The following is a 19750-nucleotide window of genomic DNA, read 5'->3' on the forward strand; positions in this document are numbered from 1 at the left end:
ACATCCTAACGAGCTACTGGACTGTAACTTACCAAACGAGAATGTGCTGGTATTTTGATAGACACAATAAAAAACACACAAACACACACACAAATTTCAAGCTTTCACAACCCAATGTTGCTTCATCAGGAAAGAGGGAAGGAGAGGGAAAGACAAAAGGATGTGGGTTTTAAGGGAGAGGGTAAGGAGTCATTCCAATCCCGGGAGTGAAAAGACTTACCTTCGGGGAAAAAAAGGACAGGTATACACTCGCACATACACACATATCCATCCGCACATATACAGACACAGGCAGACGTATCACATGTCTGCCTGTGTCTGTATATGTGCAGATGGATATGTGTGTGTGTGTGTGTGTGTGTGTGTGTGTGTGCACCACACTACATTTACTCCAAGGAAAAGTATAACAGTGAAGATTGTGCTATTTGCAGTAACAGGAATAGAAAAGGTGGTAGAAGGAAAACTGTTTACTAATGCAACACATGTTCCAGAGAACCAGCACTCCATCCGGGTCAATGCTTCGAAAAGTATCATGCCCTGAAGAGATATAGCACCTAAGTGACAAAATACATGAAATCAAAAACAAAACATGAAATGATCAGTATTATAATGTATGTGTAATTTATTTTATTGTTTAGTTTATGGTTGGCCTTGACATAATTTCATTATATGTAATAGTGCAAATATTACAAGCCCAGTGTCAGTACAGAGCAAAAAACCTTGACTGGAAAGGGCTAAGACAAGTACTTATTTAGACAGCAAAAGATGTTGCAACCATAAAGAAAGCGAAATAAAACAAAATTTCAAATGGGGGGGGGGGGGGGGGGGGGAGGCGGTGAGATTTTCAAACAAACAATATTAGAAACGTACTGCAATGACCTGAATTTAACAAAACTAATTGGAAATGTTTCTAACATTGTGTGAGAAGGTATGGCAAAAATATGGTAAGATGAATAATCGAAAACAAAAAGGGTATAGAAATGTAACAAAACAAGAACTTATGTTGGGTACCCACCACATTCCATCAGTTAAATGGCACAATAACGATGTCGCAAAAACTGTGCATCCTTCGAAAATTTCTTTTGATGTCTGAATAGTTAATCAAGAGGTAGTGAACATGAAAATAACAATATTCTGGACATTTTTTAAAATACGGTGTCTGTTGCCATTTCAGACAGGAAGAAAAGAAAGGTGCCTAGAGGTGATGTTTCAATAGAAATGGTTAAGGCCTGAAATAAAGCAATGCAAAATAAACTCACAAAATTGTTAACATTATATCTGTGGATGACGAAAATAAAAAAATCTCCACACTAGCAAAAAGTTCCATTTATTCTTCACAACTAATGGGAGGAAAAGTGTAGAACTTTTAAGCTCCTCTCCATGATGGAGAAGATAATCACTGAAATTCATCAACTGCAGAGAAAAACCAGTGGATTTTAATCAATCAAAGAAATAAACTGGACGTTGAAGTGGAAATAATACAATGGGTCATTTGCAAGTCCTGAACAAGATTACAGAACAACACAATAAGTATGCATTACCACCTGACCTGGGATTCATACATTTTGAAAACCTTATTACTCTCAAACAAATCTGTAACAACAGCCCATGAGAAACAAAACACCAATTCAATCAATGTATACTGAATAATATATTCATCAATGCTAGTTTCCATTAGACTTCATAATGTATTGAAAGACTGGCGACGGAAGGGCATCACACAACACCAAAATTATTCTAAACAGCCATAGAGGAGGTGTTCAGATCCTTGAACTGGGAAATTAAAAGAGGAATAAAAGTTAATGGGACAGTACCTCAACCACCTTAAGTCTTGCTACTGACATTGTTTTGAGAGCCTGTCAGCAAGAAACTTTAACACATGGAAGAATTTAATACAGCAATTTGGAAAAATGATGCAGTCCATGTAAATTAAGTGGTTGGCCAATTATGTTCTCATTTTTTATACAGAATTATATAGTCATCTGCAGGCTAAAGGAACATGCTGCAAGTGGTTTATGTTGCATTCTCAACACAACACAACAAAAACTGCTTGCAGCTAGTGCCTTTAGTCTCAATATGAATACTAGCTGATCAGAATTGGTTATAACAACGTAAAAAAGGTTAATGTGTCTTAAAAAAACTTAACAGAGCAAGTGTGTACATTGCCCCAGAAACCAATCACAATATGAATAAAATAATGGAAAGTCAAAACACTGAAAACACTGGGCACAAGAATGATGCAACAGCATCAGCACAGTTTATGAGGTTTTATGTTTACGGTAGGTGGAAACAATCAGTAGATGATGAGGAAGGGTGAGAAACTAGTGCAGATATGGCCTAGGGTGCTTTTGCTAAACAAAAAACAAATTTTGAAAATAAAGTATCTGATTTGTCTGAAACACAAAGTTTACGGTGAGCATGTATTACCAGCTTCTGGAAAGTGATACTATCTGACAGCTGCTCAGTAAGCATTGGGGAGGTTTAGGGAAGCCATAGGTTAAAACTGTTAACATATGAGAAAGTATAGAGGAGACCACTACCCAACAGTGGCTTTGAAACTGGCATGATTATAAAACTGAATGAGTTACCATTTCACACAGCAATCTATTACAAAACACCACTGTGATGCTTACAAATAGGTGTAAGTCATCTACAAGTCTTCATTACTGTCTTCTAGTGAGGATTTAACAAACCACAACAATAGAAAAGTGATGCTCATAAATGTGAAATGGTACAAGTGCTAAAACAAATTTCTATTGAAATTTATGTAATATTATGTAACACACAGAATTAATTACAATAGTTGATAAAAATGGTGACAATATGGAAACAAGACTACGCGTAAGTTGCCACATATGGTGATAAGAAAAAGAAGTTACACCAAGTACAACTTACCGGTCCCATATATCTCGACACCAGAATGGAAGACACCGAGGCCAATAGGGGTAGTATACTCGTTAATCCAATACTGTAAAAAAATGGAGAAGTTTATGATAACTTCAGTTACATAATTAATCCAGCAGAAGAGTTGAATAGTTTCTACCGAAACAAGACGGATACCGCTCCTCTGGCAAAAAAAAAAAGAGGAGGTCACTGCAGTTGTCAGTAACGCCCAAACCAATCTTACAAAGCCTGAGCTGCAGAATTACATGGGTTGAGCCATCATAAATTTGTCACTAGTACCCATAACGAATACTATGTCGATCACATGGTGCATGATATGATTTGTCTGGCCCAGGACAGGGAACTCTGCAAAAAAGCAGTTCAATGAGAGAATTCAATGCTTACGGATGTGCTAAATACAGCACAGTCCTTTGAAGTGTCACGGTCCGCAAGTGTTCAGGAGGATGAGTAAGCTGTCGGAACAGTAAAACCTCTGACTCACTGTCACTTGGGGCAGTGTTGGTTATACCACAGCAGCAAGAGGAAGCATCGCAGCAACGGCGGCATACCCCCCCTTCTGTCTGCTTCGTCCAGCACGAGTGTGCTGCATGCCTTAACGTTTGGCAGCTTGCAATAAGTGTCAAAAGAAAGGCCACATTGCATTCATGTGTAACTTCTCTTCAAATGTGGTCGTTACAGTAGTACCGAAGGACACAAACTGTATCTCTACAATGACTGTTTCCCTGAGCAAATTGTTTACTGACTTGTGTGTGTGTGTGTGTTTAATAAACCACTAAAAATGAAGTGGAAACAGGAGCTACAATGACTTTAATAAACACATAAACATACAAGGACTTGGGCTCCCGTCACCTTAGGCAGGTTTCACAGAAGTTGGTTACCTGCAATAAACAGCAGATTCCGATCGTAGGTCAGTTCTCTGCTCCCATCTCTTACAAATCTGTTGTTCACCCTCTCACCTTCCTTGCTGTGGATCATTGCCATACAGCACACCTGTTTGGGTTAGATGTATTTAACACTTTTGGTTTCTCCAATGCTGTGGAGGTCAATTTAGTGTCAGGTCAAGTGACTGGACACCCTACGTTCTGAGTTTTTGTCTCTGTTTTCCCCTTGGCCTCAATTGTGCTAACGGTTTTCAGGCGCACATTCTTCAAATTCATGATTTCCATTTATACAACGAAAGTTCATCATTTTTCCTTCTTATTTCTACAACTTACTCTCATTTATATTCTTATTTCAGTCAAATTTACTTGTATTTTCAGTTTACTGACATTTAGTACCACAAAGGTGAATAAGTTTCAGTTTTTTTCCCCCAGTAATTGTTGTATGATGCAGAGAAGTTGAACTAATGTCACTATAGCATTTAGTAGTACCTAATCAAAATAAAAATTCGACATTTGATCTAAACATACTGTTTGTCATTTGTTACAAGTGATTTATTTATTGGGTCCCACAGACCCAGCCCTACTGTTCTTGACATTATTTTTCGACCGACCATTCTAGGGTTAAGTTTTCTGGTCGCATTTAACTGGTGTAGGCAAAACCAAGTTAATTGCTAGACTTTTTACTGGCCACTCGATTCTGCTGTGATAGTTCTAGAGTCATTCAAAGGAAGTCTAGTGTCAATAGAGCGTAAATACCCAGATCATGCAATACTAGATAGGCGACTTTAATCTACCGAGTATAGATTAGGATGTCTATGGATTCATTGCTGGGGGCACAGACAGACAGTAATGTAAAATACTTTTGAGCACTTTTCTGAAAACGTGTCTTGAGCAGCTTGCTTCCCAGCCCACACACAATGGAAGTATCTTAAACTTTGCATCTACAAATTGGCCAGTCCTTATCAACAAGGTTAGTAGTATAGAAACGGGGATTAGTGGTCACGATCTCATTGAAGCAACTATGATTATGAAAGTTAATAAATCAGTCAAGTAGGCCAGGAGAACCTGCTAGGTATAGCAGATAAGTGGTCATTAGCATCTCTCTTAGACAGTCAACTGACATCACTTAGTTCCAGAAAGATGGATGTAGAGGAATTATGGGCAAAGTTTTATCAGGTTGTAAATTGTAGTCTGGAGAGTTGTGTGCCTAGTACATGGATTAAGCATGGAAAGGGGAAAAAAAAAAACACCCACCAAGGTTTAATAACGAAATTTGGAGGATTTTGAGGAAGCAGAGGCTGTTGCAATCTCGACTCGTAAGGCAACACACAAAAAATGACAAGTGAAATTTAGTAGATATTCGGGTGCCTGTGAAAAGATCTATGCACAAAACATACAACTACCACTATCACATTTTAGCAAAAGATCTGGCAGAGAACCCAAGGAAGCTCCGGTCTTATGTAAAATGGCTAAGTGGGTCTAAGGCTTCCATTCAGTTCCTTGTTGACCATTCTGGTGTGGCAGTTGAAGATAGCAAAACGAATGCTGAAGTTTTAAATTCTATGTTTAAGAAATCGTTCACGCAAGAGAACTGTACACACATACCATCATTTGACCATTGGACAGGCTCCCGTATGGATGACATAGTAATAAGCATCCCTGGCATAGAGAACAAACAGAAAGACCCGAAAGTAAATAAATCACCAGGTCCGGACAGAAGCCCAGTTTGATTTTACAAGGAGTATTCTTTGGCACTGGCTCCTTACCCAGCTAGCTTTCTCATGAATCTCTCACCCAAGTGATTGGAGAAAGGTGCAGGCAACGTTATTACATAAGACAGGTAAAAGAACAGACTGGTAAAATTACAGGTGAACATCCCGAACTTCTGTTCGCTGCAGAATCCTTGAATATATTCTCAGTCCGAATATAATAAACTTTCTCGAGACTGAGAAACTTATGTTTACGAATTGGCATGGTTTTAGAAAGCATCGATCTTGTAAAAATCAGCTTGCCCTTTTTTTGCATGATATACTGAGAACTACTGATGAAGGGAAGCAGGCAGACAGCATATTTCTACATTTCTGGAAAGCATTTGACACAGTGCCCCACTGCACACTGTTAACAACAGTACAAGCACAAGTTCACAGATATGTCAGTGGCCCAAAGAATTCTTAAATAACAGAAAAGAGTATGTTGTCCTCGATGGCAAGTGTTCATCAGAGACAAGGGTATCGTCAGGAGCGCCCCAGGGAGTTGTGATAGAACCACTGTTATTCTCTACATACATAAATGATTTCGCGGACAGGGTGGGCCGCAATATGCAGATTTTTGCTGATGATACCAAGGTGTATGGTAAGGTGTCAAAGTTAAGTGACTGTAGATAGATACAAGACGACTTAAGACAAAATTTCCAGATGGTGTGATGAATGGCAGCTAACCCTAAATGTAGAAAAATGTAAGTTAATGAGGATTAGTAGGAAGATCAAACCTATAACATTGGGATACAGTATTACTGGTGTCCTGCTTGTCACAGTCAAGTGGTTTAAATATCTGGGTGTAACATTGCAAAGTGATATGGGATGGAAAGAGCATTTAAGAACTGTGGCAGGAAAGGTGAATGGTAGCCTTCAGTTTATTGGGAGAATTTTAGGAAAGAGTGGTTTACCTGTAAAGGAGGCCGCATACAGGATGCTGGTGAAACATATTCTAAGGTACTGTTCCCATGTTTGGGATCTGTACCAGGTTGGACAGAAGGAAGACATCGAAACAGTTCAGAGGTGTGTTGTTAGATTTGTTCCTGGTAGGTTCAAACAACATGTAAGTTTTACAGAGATGCTATGGGAACTCAAATGGTAATCCCTGGAGAGAAGATGATGTTCTTTTTGAGAAACACTTGGAGAAAATTTAGAGAACTGGCATTTGAAGCTGACTGCCGAACGATTCTACTGCCGTCAACATACACTGCATGTATGGGCCACGAAGATAAGATACAAGAAATTAGGGCTCGCAGAGGCATATAGACTGTTGTTTTTGCGTCACTCTATTTGTGAATGGAATAGCACACACTGTACAGTGGTTTACGGAGTATCTATGTAGATGTAGTTAATAGAAAAGGATGTAATTCAAGTAAAAAGTGGAGTCTACAGTGGAAAAAAAGAAACTACCAACCACACCTTGTCTAGAAGGTAGATCTCCTGTGCCTCGTCTCCCAGTAGCCTACCATCACACATACACTCACTGCCGAGCCACAAATGGGCACCTCCTTCGTGACTCAGAACCACCCAGGAGTGGAGTAATTGAATCATATTCTCTGCTAGTATTTGACCTCTCAATATGACCTGAAATGAGGAATATCCTCCCCACCCCCTCGACAGTGCTATTCCACTGTTCCACTGGCCACCCAACCTAAGCAATATATTTGTGTGTCCCTATTCAACCCCTGCACCCAACTCCTTGCCTTATGCCCTGCAATTCTCAGTCCGAATATAATAAACTTTCTCGAGACTGAGAAACTTATGTTTACGAATTGGCATGGTTTTAGAAAGCATCGATCTTGTAAAAATCAGCTTGCCCTTTTTTTGCATGATATACTGAGAACTACTGATGAAGGGAAGCAGGCAGACAGCATATTTCTACATTTCTGGAAAGCATTTGACACAGTGCCCCACTGCACACTGTTAACAACAGTACAAGCACAAGTTCACAGATATGTCAGTGGCCCAAAGAATTCTTAAATAACAGAAAAGAGTATGTTGTCCTCGATGGCAAGTGTTCATCAGAGACAAGGGTATCGTCAGGAGCGCCCCAGGGAGTTGTGATAGAACCACTGTTATTCTCTACATACATAAATGATTTCGCGGACAGGGTGGGCCGCAATATGCAGATTTTTGCTGATGATACCAAGGTGTATGGTAAGGTGTCAAAGTTAAGTGACTGTAGATAGATACAAGACGACTTAAGACAAAATTTCCAGATGGTGTGATGAATGGCAGCTAACCCTAAATGTAGAAAAATGTAAGTTAATGAGGATTAGTAGGAAGATCAAACCTATAACATTGGGATACAGTATTACTGGTGTCCTGCTTGTCACAGTCAAGTGGTTTAAATATCTGGGTGTAACATTGCAAAGTGATATGGGATGGAAAGAGCATTTAAGAACTGTGGCAGGAAAGGTGAATGGTAGCCTTCAGTTTATTGGGAGAATTTTAGGAAAGAGTGGTTTACCTGTAAAGGAGGCCGCATACAGGATGCTGGTGAAACATATTCTAAGGTACTGTTCCCATGTTTGGGATCTGTACCAGGTTGGACAGAAGGAAGACATCGAAACAGTTCAGAGGTGTGTTGTTAGATTTGTTCCTGGTAGGTTCAAACAACATGTAAGTTTTACAGAGATGCTATGGGAACTCAAATGGTAATCCCTGGAGAGAAGATGATGTTCTTTTTGAGAAACACTTGGAGAAAATTTAGAGAACTGGCATTTGAAGCTGACTGCCGAACGATTCTACTGCCGTCAACATACACTGCATGTATGGGCCACGAAGATAAGATACAAGAAATTAGGGCTCGCAGAGGCATATAGACTGTTGTTTTTGCGTCACTCTATTTGTGAATGGAATAGCACACACTGTACAGTGGTTTACGGAGTATCTATGTAGATGTAGTTAATAGAAAAGGATGTAATTCAAGTAAAAAGTGGAGTCTACAGTGGAAAAAAAGAAACTACCAACCACACCTTGTCTAGAAGGTAGATCTCCTGTGCCTCGTCTCCCAGTAGCCTACCATCACACATACACTCACTGCCGAGCCACAAATGGGCACCTCCTTCGTGACTCAGAACCACCCAGGAGTGGAGTAATTGAATCATATTCTCTGCTAGTATTTGACCTCTCAATATGACCTGAAATGAGGAATATCCTCCCCACCCCCTCGACAGTGCTATTCCACTGTTCCACTGGCCACCCAACCTAAGCAATATATTTGTGTGTCCCTATTCAACCCCTGCACCCAACTCCTTGCCTTATGCCCTGCAACAGAGCACATGACAAGAGAGCACATGACGACACCTGCCCCACACATCCTCCTATTACCACCTACTCCAGTCTTGCCATTGGCATCTCCTACCCCCAAAAAAGACAGCACTAACAGTTAAAGCTGCCAAGTGACCTATCGACTTAGCTGCAACAACTATGCCACATTCTACATGGGCTTGACAACAAGCTGTCTATCCACATAAATGACAAGTGTTTCCAGACCACCCAATTACTTAGCATGTCATCTGACAGGTTTCTTCGCAATTAGCTTTCTTTTACCTATGTTTGTCTGCACCTGCCATTTTTAGAGATGTCCATTCACCTTCAACTGAGCTAACTTCTAAGCTACTGATAAATGCAGTATCTATAGCCTCAGAGAAATGCAAACCATCTCCTCATTTCTCAAGATAGGATAGCTGCTTGACAATGTGAATTCTTCCCACCAACACTTTATTTTCTAAACTGCACAGGTCTGAACTCTCTCTCTGCAACATATTCTTTGTTCCTGTAACCTCCACATTCAACCTTCACTGGTCCCTGCCCCCCCACCTGCCTATCTCCTTCCCTCCATGCACTCCAGTACTGCATACACCTTCTGTGGATAGTCCTTATCCCTTTCTCTACTTCTCCTCACCCCAGCATAGCCTCCCTATGCAACACCCAGCAGCCCTACCCGGACCCCACCATGTCTCTGCCCTGCACGATCCCGCAGGTGCACCTAGCATCTTTCACTAGCCCTACCTTCATATCCCACTCTCTTCCTGTCCCACGCATCTTCTGTGCCCCTAATATGCATTCAAACAAAGCATGCTAATCACATCCATCAGATGCTGTTGCAGTTGGGCCTTAGTGCCTGGAGCATAGGGGGAAACTGGTTTGTGAATTGTGCTTGTACGAATGTGTCAGTTTTCTACATCTAATGAAGTACTTAGTCTAATAGCAAATAGGTCTTTCTTTTCCACTGTGCCTGTCTGCTAATCACCACCACCTCCGTGTGGCGGGTAGCAATCTATCCTTTCCACATTGTTATATAACCGGAAAAAAAAAAACATGAACCATGGACCTTGCCGTTGGTGCGGAGGCTTGCGTGCCTCAGCTATACAGATAGCCGTGCCGTAGGTACAACCACAACGGAGGGGTATCTGTTGAGAGGCCAGACAAATGTGTGGTTCCTGAAGAGGGGCAGCAGCCTTTTCAGTAATTGCAGGGGCAACAGTCTGGATGATTGACTGATCTGGCCTTGTAACAATAACCAAAACGGCCTTGCTGTGCTGGTACTGCGAACGGCTGAAAGCACGGGGAAACTACAGCCATAATTTTCCCGAGGGCATGCAGCTGTACTGTATGATTAAATGATGATGGCGTCCTCTTGGGTAAAATATTCCGGAGGTAAAATAGTCCCCCATTCGGATCTCCGGGTGGGGACTACTCAAGAGGATGTCGTTATCAGGAGAAAGAAAACTGGCGTTCTACGGATCGGAGCATGGAATGTCAGATCCCTTAATCGGGCAGGTAGGTTAGAAAATTTAAAAAGGGAAATGGATAGGTTAAAGTTAGATATAGTGGGAATTAGTGAAGTTCGGTGGCAGGAGGAACAAGACTTCTGGTCAGGTGACTACAGGGTTATAAACACAAAATCAAATAAGGGTAATGCATGAGTAGGTTTAATAATGAATAGGAAATAGGAATGCGGGTAAGCTACTACAAACAGCACAGCGAACGCATTGTTGTGGCCAAGATAGATACGAAGCCCACACCTACTACAGTAGTACAAGTTTATATGCCAACTAGCTCTGCAGATGACGAAGAAATTGAAGAAATGTATGATGAAATAAAAGGAATTATTCAGATAGTGAAAGGAGATGAAAATTTAATAGTCACGGGTGACTGGAATTCGAGTGTAGCAAAAGGGAGAGAAGGAAACGTAGTAGGTGAATATGGATTGGGGCTAAGAAATGGAAGAGGAAGTCGCCTGGTAGAATTTTGCACAGAGCACAACATAATCATAGCTAACACTTGGTTTAAGAATCACGAAAGAAGCTTGTATACATGGAAGAACCCCGGAGATACTAAAAGGTATGAAGATTCCATCATGTGGACACTACACTGTCTGATATAGGAACAGATGGCTGAACAATTGCAGTTATGTCCAAAAAAACACTTGATAGGTTCAATTATAGCAAGCCAGAACAAAAGTAATCAATAAACGGAGGTGACAAAAGTCACAGGAGGCCTCCTAACACCATATTGGGCATCATTTTATTTGGGCAGTGCTGAATCTCAACACAGCATACTCAACAAGCTGTTGGAAGTCCCCTGAAGAATTACTGAGCCATGCTGCCTCTACAGCCGACCATAACCGTGAAAGTGCTGCCAGTGCAGGATTTTGTGCACAAACTGACCTCTTGACTATGTTACATAAATGTTCAATGCAATTCATGTCGGCAATCTGGTTGGCCAAATTGTTTGCTCTAGCTGTCGAGAATGTTCTTCAAACCTATCGTGAATAACTGCAGCCCGGTGACATGTCACAGTCATCCAGAAAAATTCCATTGTTGTCAGGGTCAGGGAACATGAAATCCATGAATGGCTACAAATTGTCTCCAAACATAACCATTTACAGTCAATGACTAGTTCAGTTGGACCTCTGACCCAGTACATTTCATGTGAACACAGTCCACACCATTATGCAGCCACCACTAGCATGCAAAGTGCCTTGGTGACAACTTGGGTCCACGGCTTCATGGGGTCAGCGCCAAACTCCCGACTGAAATCAGGACTCATCTGTCAAGGCCACAGTTTTCTAGTCATTTAGTGTCCAACTGATACAGTCACGAGCCCAGGAGATGCATCACAGGCAATTTTGTGCTATTAGAAAAGGCATTCGCATCAGTCGTCTCGGGCCATAGCCCATTAATGTCAAATTTTGCCACACTGTTCTAAAAGACACATTCATCATACTTTCCACATTGCTTCCTGCAGTGTTGCTTGTGTGTTAGTACTGAAAACTCTACACAAATGCCGCTTCTATTGGTTTTAAGTGAAGGCTGTCAGCCACTATGTTGTCCATGGTGAGAGGTAATGCCTGAAATTTGATATTCTCGGTGCAGTCTTTGACACTTGGATATTGGATTCCTTGGTGATCCTGAAATGGAATGTCCCATGCTTCTAGCTACAACTGTTAATTCCTGTTGTGCAGCCATAATCATGGTGGATACATTTTTACATGAAAAACCTGAATACAAAAGATAGCTCCACCAATGCACTACCTTTTTCATACCTTGTGTCACGCAATACTACCTCCATCCATATATCTGCATATCGCTATCCCATGACTTCGGTCACCTCAGTGTATTACAGCTAATGACAAAGCAAGTCTCTCTACCAATTTCACCTAGAGGCAGTAGCAGTACAGTGCAAGGAACTTCCCTGATGAATTTTGTCTAATAGACATGAAGAGAGCATGGATTATGGACAGACTAATCACGCACGTGTCAGTCATATATGAAGGAGAGAGTATCCATGAGCTAGTATGCCCAAGTATGTTGTTGTAAATTCCTTGAGTAAGAAAAGCAGCCTGAAACATATCTCCCAAACATCTTTCCCACTGCAATCACGTATCTGCTCACATTCCCAAAATATAACTATTCTGATTAGTCCCAAATTCAGACATTCCCAAATCTACTTTGGGCATCAGATGGACCCATGTGATTTCTTTCTCTTGTTGGAGGGGAAAGAAAACACCACTGTTTCTGTGTATGTGTCAAGCACAGTCTGCCAGGAAAGTTAGTGCAAAATATACATGTTATAACAATGAAAACAACCAATTTTTGACAAAATAATTTAATTGGATAGATTAAAAAATCTACTCACCAAGCAGCGGCAGAACACACACTTCTTTCCTTCTCATCCCATGTGGTAAGTCTCCCATACCCCACAGTTCTGGGTGACTTTCCCCGAAATCTACACCTTTTCCTACGTCTCTTCAGTCCTCCTTTCCCTTCAACCCTTCTGCCTGAAGAAGGAGCTCCAAAAGCTTGCCAAAATATATATGTTGGTGTATAGAAAATTTTATTATTTCAAGTTTATACATAACCAACATCCATTAACAATATGAGCTGCATCCTCGTCCCCACACTCTGACCAATATAGCTCTAATTTCCAAAGACTATCAGAATACCCTCAGAGCAACAAAGGCTTCCAGTGCCTCAATAAAGTACTCTTTCAGAGATACAACTTACTTAGGTAAAGTTTCAGAATTTCTCACTGATAGCTTCCTATCAATTACTGCATGTTTCTAATGGAGAAATGGGAGTTGTGACTGCTGAAGATTAGCACTAGCCAGACCACTTTCTCTTTGTGAATACACGAATTTATTCATTTGTACAAGACCTGCATCACTGTTTATCACTACTGTTCGCAAGTCCTTTCACTTTTATAAAAAGAAAAATATCCAGTGATTCAAACTGAGTGAGTGTATAGGAGGGAGGAGGGTGCCACCTAGTGTTTGGTAGAAAAATTGGCTGGCAATCATTGAGGCACATGCCAACATCTGCAGAAACCACTCCTCATTACACAAAAAATTAGGTCGCATGTGACTGACTTTTGTAGTTGTGATCCAACACCATTTTGCTGCACTTTCCAGTAACAGTTTGTCCACTGAATGTGAGTCTGTGGATGATACTGATACAGTTAGAAAATAAAATGAACGTAGTTTTCATCTTCAACTGCACAGCCCTCACATTTTCGGATTATTTGTTCAAGCTCATACATTCACTGGTTTGGTATTTTGTGACTGGATCATAATGTAAGCACCATATTTCATCACCATTGATGATGATCATCAGAAAAAAGATTGTGACATTTTGCACTCACTTGAAAAACAGGTTTAAGAACATGCACCTCCTCTGCTATCATTCAATAAATCAAATGGTACTGCAGAAGAAGATCCTGGACACCTGCCTCAGTTTTGTCCAACTGGTCCACTGAAGGAAATACAGTCCTCAGTTCATCATCCAACAAATAATGTGTCTTGTGAAATTTCTTGGATCAATCATACCATCACCTATCAATTACCCTAAGGCAATCTATACATGATTTAAAATTTATCCTATAGAATCTTTTCACATATGTACAACAAGATTGCTGCATACTGCCTCATTACTAGATAATGATCGATGTGACATAATTCTCACACTGTTTAGCAGTGACTACCATGCCTTTTTCTTTACAACATGATTATGTACCTTACATTACCTGATAGCACACAATTTTTAGTAATTCTGGGCAATTTGTCTTCTTAAAACAGTTTCCCCAGATACAGAAAGACTTTTTATAGAAAAAAAACTGTGATTTCTTTCTCTTAATAAATGGAGAGGTCCTCTATGTAAGATTATTCTTTGATAATACTGTAGTACAGAACTTAAGCAAATTACTCAAGCTGTCAGCAGTTGCTTTTCACACAGGCACCTGGTGAGTTTTCAGAAGTTTGATGAACAACTTGCCAAATAAAGTACTCTTCAAATAAAGACCATAAGCAGTGAGCTTCCATAAAATTAACACTATTCACTGTAATCCTGAAATTGGACTAACAGATATCTACAAGAATATACACAGGAGGGTATCAGGAAAATTATCATATGTGGATACTACATTGTCTAATACAGGAACAGACAGCTGAAGAACTGCAGCTGTGTCCACATTCTAATTTGCTACCCATTACAAATAAACACAACTGGACTCAGAGTGTAACAGCTAATTATGCTTAACTGTGACAGTAACTATGCTTTTCTAGCCATTACAACAACTTGAATATATGGCATAATTCAGTCTCCTTTTGGAGGCTAAGAGTCATTACAATGCAAATTATTAGTTATCAGTGGTGCATTTTACTACTGATAAAGCTTTTGTACACATAAAGCTTCAGATTTAGAGCCCCAAATATCAGCTCAATAAAATGGTCAGACAACCAGTCACAGCCACATATAATTACATATAGCAGCTGAGTTAGTGATCATAGGATACCTGTTTGAAAAAACTTTTATGGGATAGGAAAAACCCAATGATTTTAAAGACCAGAAGGGGATCAAAAATATCATCTTTGATTAAAAATGCATTTCTTACAAAGTTATCTAATATACTGTTAAGAGCCAAATATTGCGACACTGAAGGCATCATAGCCAAATAAATTAATGCACCTCTCACATTTTGCTCAAATTTTGCTAGAAAAAGGGGTGAAAATGCACATGAGAAATCAGTTGCTGCATCTCACAAAAAGCAAAGTCTAAATAATTTATCCTCATTATTAATTGTGGCCATATCGGCTTCATTTGGGAACTGTGAGTGTGTGGAATAATTATTTATTTGTATTTTCTGCTACCAGTCACTTTAATTTGTTTTGTATTTAACATAATGCGCATTTCGAGCATCTTCTGCCCACCTTTAGGCATTTATGCACAAAGAAAATTGTTGCTTAAAAATAAGTTGTCTTAAAGCAATTTAGTGTTCACTGCTGTAGAGGATGTTGGGGCATCTGAGGAAGAGGGGGGGAGGGGCAGTAGTTGGCCAGAAATGGATGCCTAGTGTGTCTTCTGCTAGTGTGGAGCTGTCATGTTGTTTGTTTATTGTCATTACCACAGGCTGTGTGGATGCAGTGTTTACAGAAAACCTACACACACCATTATACCCAACTCCTCTACGCATCCCGCTTCCCCCAAAAAATCTTCACACAGATTAATGCTATACAGAGCCTGTAAATTTCCACTTCTATATATTGAACTCCAACAAGAAATAGAAACCATAAAATGTACCACAATAAACTATGCATATGATCCTTCACTCATTAATACAATATCACAACAGCTAAAAAAGAACTGAATGAACAAGATCGAACTACATACACAACTCACAGTATCACAGTAGGCAAACAAATATAGAAAATTGATTGCCATATTTTGGTATAATGTCTGACAAATTAGCAAGGCTTTTCAAAAACACATGCAAAAATCAGATTCAGCACCAACAACCAAAGTATGAAGTTTGTTCACTATATAAAACTGCCAGATACAGATCTTGATGCATTTGGCATTTACAAAATTACTTGCAGCCAATGCAACAAATATTGTATAGGGTGATTTCATCTCAAATCATACAGGTCATGTCAACTTGTGGTCATGAATTTCTCTGGGAAAAATATATATTAGACCTCTATATCGTAAGTGTTAAGTAGTAACATATTTTCATTTTATGTTAATTTTTGTAAATGGTACAGCCCTTTGAAAAATGTATATTTTGTAAACAACTCTTAAAAAGTAGAGAAGAAAAATATATATATATAACTAATAAACCAAAAGCACTGAAGACCTGGCAGATGTTTTGCATTAAAGCTCCCTCTTAGTGTGCTGAAATTTATTTGACACCGGCACACTTATTGGCATCCTTTAACTTACAAATTTATGATGAAAATACAAAATTTAAGTTATTTTTTCCACTTACAATGATTTTTTTTTTTTTTTAATTTGGAAATTCACAGAACATTATCTTTTCTGTCATATTGCCAGATACTACTGATATAATTATAAACAGTATCTTCTGTACTCCAGCTATCTGTACTATGTAAATATTTATTACTAAAAACGTAAAAAAATTGCATTTTTATGAGTTTTTATGAATTATTTACTCAAAAACCCCCATCCAAAAACTTTTCAGAATTACACCAAGTATTGTTTGGTTAATATGTTAGTAGTCAGTGCAAACACAGTGTGCAATAATTTGCTGAGCAGAGTGTCAAAAATTTTTCAACATTCTGGATAGTTCACATCACTGAATTTCTAGAGTAAAATATGCAAGTTGGCAACACTGTTTCCAGTGCTCTTCTGTTTCTAACGAACGAGTGATAACTTGCACATAAACCATTCTGCATAGAGTTTTTTTGTGTGGTTTGAACTCTTTGTTAGATACAATGTCAGTGAGGAAATACAGTACTGAAAGAGTGAGGTGTATGGACTATGAAAAAAATAACGAGAAGGTGGTGTTTAACAAAAGTGAAAAACACTTCACAGTTTTTGCATATCTGTCAGAGGTACTGCAGAAATATCTTTGTCCTCAAGTAAAGGTATTAGCATCGTATCCATCGTGCAGGAATTCCTACACTCACTACAAGAAGAAATTTAGTGATAACGCACTCACCCGGATGTGAAACTGAAGAAGACAATGCAGATGTTTATATTCCTGAGTGTGAAGCTGTTGATGCGTTGAATGTTAACATTTCTGCTGTAGCCCCTACGATATCCCCAATCAAATGTCCAGGTAAGGTAGGACACACAAGAAGAAAACAGTATGTAAAAAGAAAAGGAGAAGAATTGAAACAAATTTTGCACACGCAATGTCTTCAAAACTTTGTGAAGTGTATAATGTAGATGCACTTGGAGCCGAACCTGAAGATAGTGATATGTGCACAAAATGCGGTGTGTAGTTTCGAAACCTAAATACTGCTCTCTCTGCGGCCACCCATACTGAGAAAGTACAGTTACCAACACTGATACCAGGTAGCTACTCTAAGCAGCAGATACAGAAATACATACCCACTTCCTCACATTATTTGATTGAAAAGCTAATAAAACAAAGGATGAGAAAGGTATTTGGGCATGCCCAGATTCTTACTGTGGGCATCCGTTGCAAGATGATATGCTTAATTTTGCTCTGGAATATTACCTAAATGATGAAAAAGATTGCAGCAGGCAAAGTCCTATCCACACTGATGTTTTCTGTTAGTAAAAATGGTGAAAACATTAATAAGGTAAAAAGATATATGACAAGATCAATAACAGAAGCACATCTCCTACTGAAAGAGAAGAACCTGAAATTAAAAATTAGTCTCTCAAAATTCTACTCCTTGTGACCAAAATGGGTAAAATGCCAGCCAATGAAATGTATTTACTGCACTAATTTGAAACTTCTTTGTTTCAGCATAAGCAGTATCACAGGAAAGAAGAGCACAGAGATGGACCTGACACTTTTGTGTATATGTCAAGAGCCGCAAGATAAATGTTGGTTTCAGGAGTGTACCATGTTTCCTGGTGCTGAAGTGGTGACTGTTGAAGCATTACACCTTCAGGATACTGACAATGACATAACCTACGCATTGTGGGAGGGAGGAGAGTTGGTGAAGAAGACCGTAGAGCAAGAGAAGTTTGTTACAGAGGTTAGGCATTAATTAAGAAAGAAACAGCTCACCACCATATCCAGAGGATTCAGAGACAAGTCATAGCAGTAGTTAAATCAGCGACATCCCAGAATACTGACACATTGGTTCCTCATTTTGAATTTTCTGACATCTGGTCTGTTGCTTTGCAGAATGAAATTCAAAGCTACCACTGGTACACATCACAGGCATCTATTTTCATGTGTGTTGCCCATTTCCTTGGAACATTACACGGTTTGGCTACTGTCAGTGATGATCCCATTCAGGACACTGCACATGCATGTTAGGCTGTCAGCATGATAATTGATGACATAACATCTAGCGCACCCCCCCCCCCCCCCCCCTCCAAATCACGAATCGTGGACCTTGCTGTTGGTGGGGAGGCTTGTATGCTTCAATGATACAGATAGCCGTACCGTAGGTGCAACCACAATGGAGGGGTATCTGTTGAGAGGCCAGACAATCGTGGTTTCTGAAGAGGGGGAGCAGCCTTTTCAGTAGTTGCAGGGGGCAACAAACGGCCTGGATGACTGACTGATCTGGCCTTGTAACATTAATCAAAACGGCCTTGCTGTGCTGGCACTGCGAACGGCTGAAAGCAAGGGGAAACTACAGCTGTAATTTTTCGCAAGGACATGCAGCTCTACTGTATGGTTAAATGATGATGGTGCCCTCTTGGGCAAAATATTCCAGAGGTAAAATAGTCCTCCATTCGCATATCTGGGCAGGGACTACTCAGGATGACGTTGTTATTAGGAAAAACAAAACTGGCATCCTATGGATCGGAGTGTGGAATATCAGATCCCTTAATTGGGCAGGTACATTAAAAAACTTAAAAAGGGGAATGGATAGGTTAAAATTACATATAGTGGGAATTACTGAATTTCACTGGCAGAAGGAACAAGACTTCTGGTCAGGTGAATATAGAGTAATAAATACAAAATCAAATAGGGGTAATGCAGGAGTACGTTTAATAATGAATAAAAAAATAGGAGAGTGGGTAAGCTACTACGAACAGCATAGTGAACACATTACAGTAGCCAAGATAAGACACAAATCCCACGCCTACCACAGTAGTACAAGTTTATATGCTAACTAGCTCTGCAGATGTTGAAGAGATTGAAGAAATACATGATGAGATAGAAGAAATTATTCAGACACTGAAGTGAGATGAAAATTTAATAGTCATGGGGGATTGGTATTCGATGGCAGGAAAAGGAAGAGAAGGAAAAATAGAAGGTGAATATGGAAAGGGGGTAGGAATGAAAGTGGAAGTGACCTGGCAGAATTTTGCACAGAGCATAACTTAATCATAGCTAACACTTGGTTTAAGAATTATGAAAGAAGGTTATATACATGGAAGATGCCTGGAGACATTGAAAGGTATCAGGTAGATTATATAATGGTAATAAAGAGATTTAGGAACCAGGTTTTAAACTGTAAGACATTTCCAGGGGCAGATGTGGACTCTGACTACAATCTACTGGTTATGAACTGTAGATTAAAACTGAAGAAACTGCAAAAAGGTGGGAATTTAATGAGATGGGACCTGGATAAACTGAAAGAACTGGAGGTTGTACAGAGTTTCAGAGAGAGCATTAGTGAATGCCTGACAAGAATGGGGGAAGAAATACAGCAGAAGAAGGATGGATAGCTTTGAGAGATGAATTAGTGAATGCAGCAGAGGATTAAGTAGGTAGAAAGACAAGGGCTAGTAGAAATCCTTGGGTAGC

At 39.7% G+C, this 19750-nt stretch overlaps 1 protein-coding gene across 2 annotated transcripts in view; it reads right to left on the bottom strand.

Moving 5' to 3' along the window:
* Positions 1-19750, bottom strand: part of LOC124595379 (deubiquitinase DESI2) — a 124605-nt gene that overhangs the window by 24622 nt on the left and 80233 nt on the right. For both annotated transcript variants that reach the window (XM_047134097.1, XM_047134096.1), the window contains exon 3: positions 2896-2968. In XM_047134097.1, the coding sequence (XP_046990053.1) occupies positions 2896-2968 (73 nt within the window). The remainder of the gene's footprint in view (positions 1-2895; positions 2969-19750) is intronic.

The sequence above is a fragment of the Schistocerca americana genome, chromosome 2, assembly GCF_021461395.2.
Source record: "Schistocerca americana isolate TAMUIC-IGC-003095 chromosome 2, iqSchAmer2.1, whole genome shotgun sequence".
NCBI classification, from domain to species: Eukaryota; Metazoa; Arthropoda; class Insecta; order Orthoptera; family Acrididae; genus Schistocerca; species Schistocerca americana.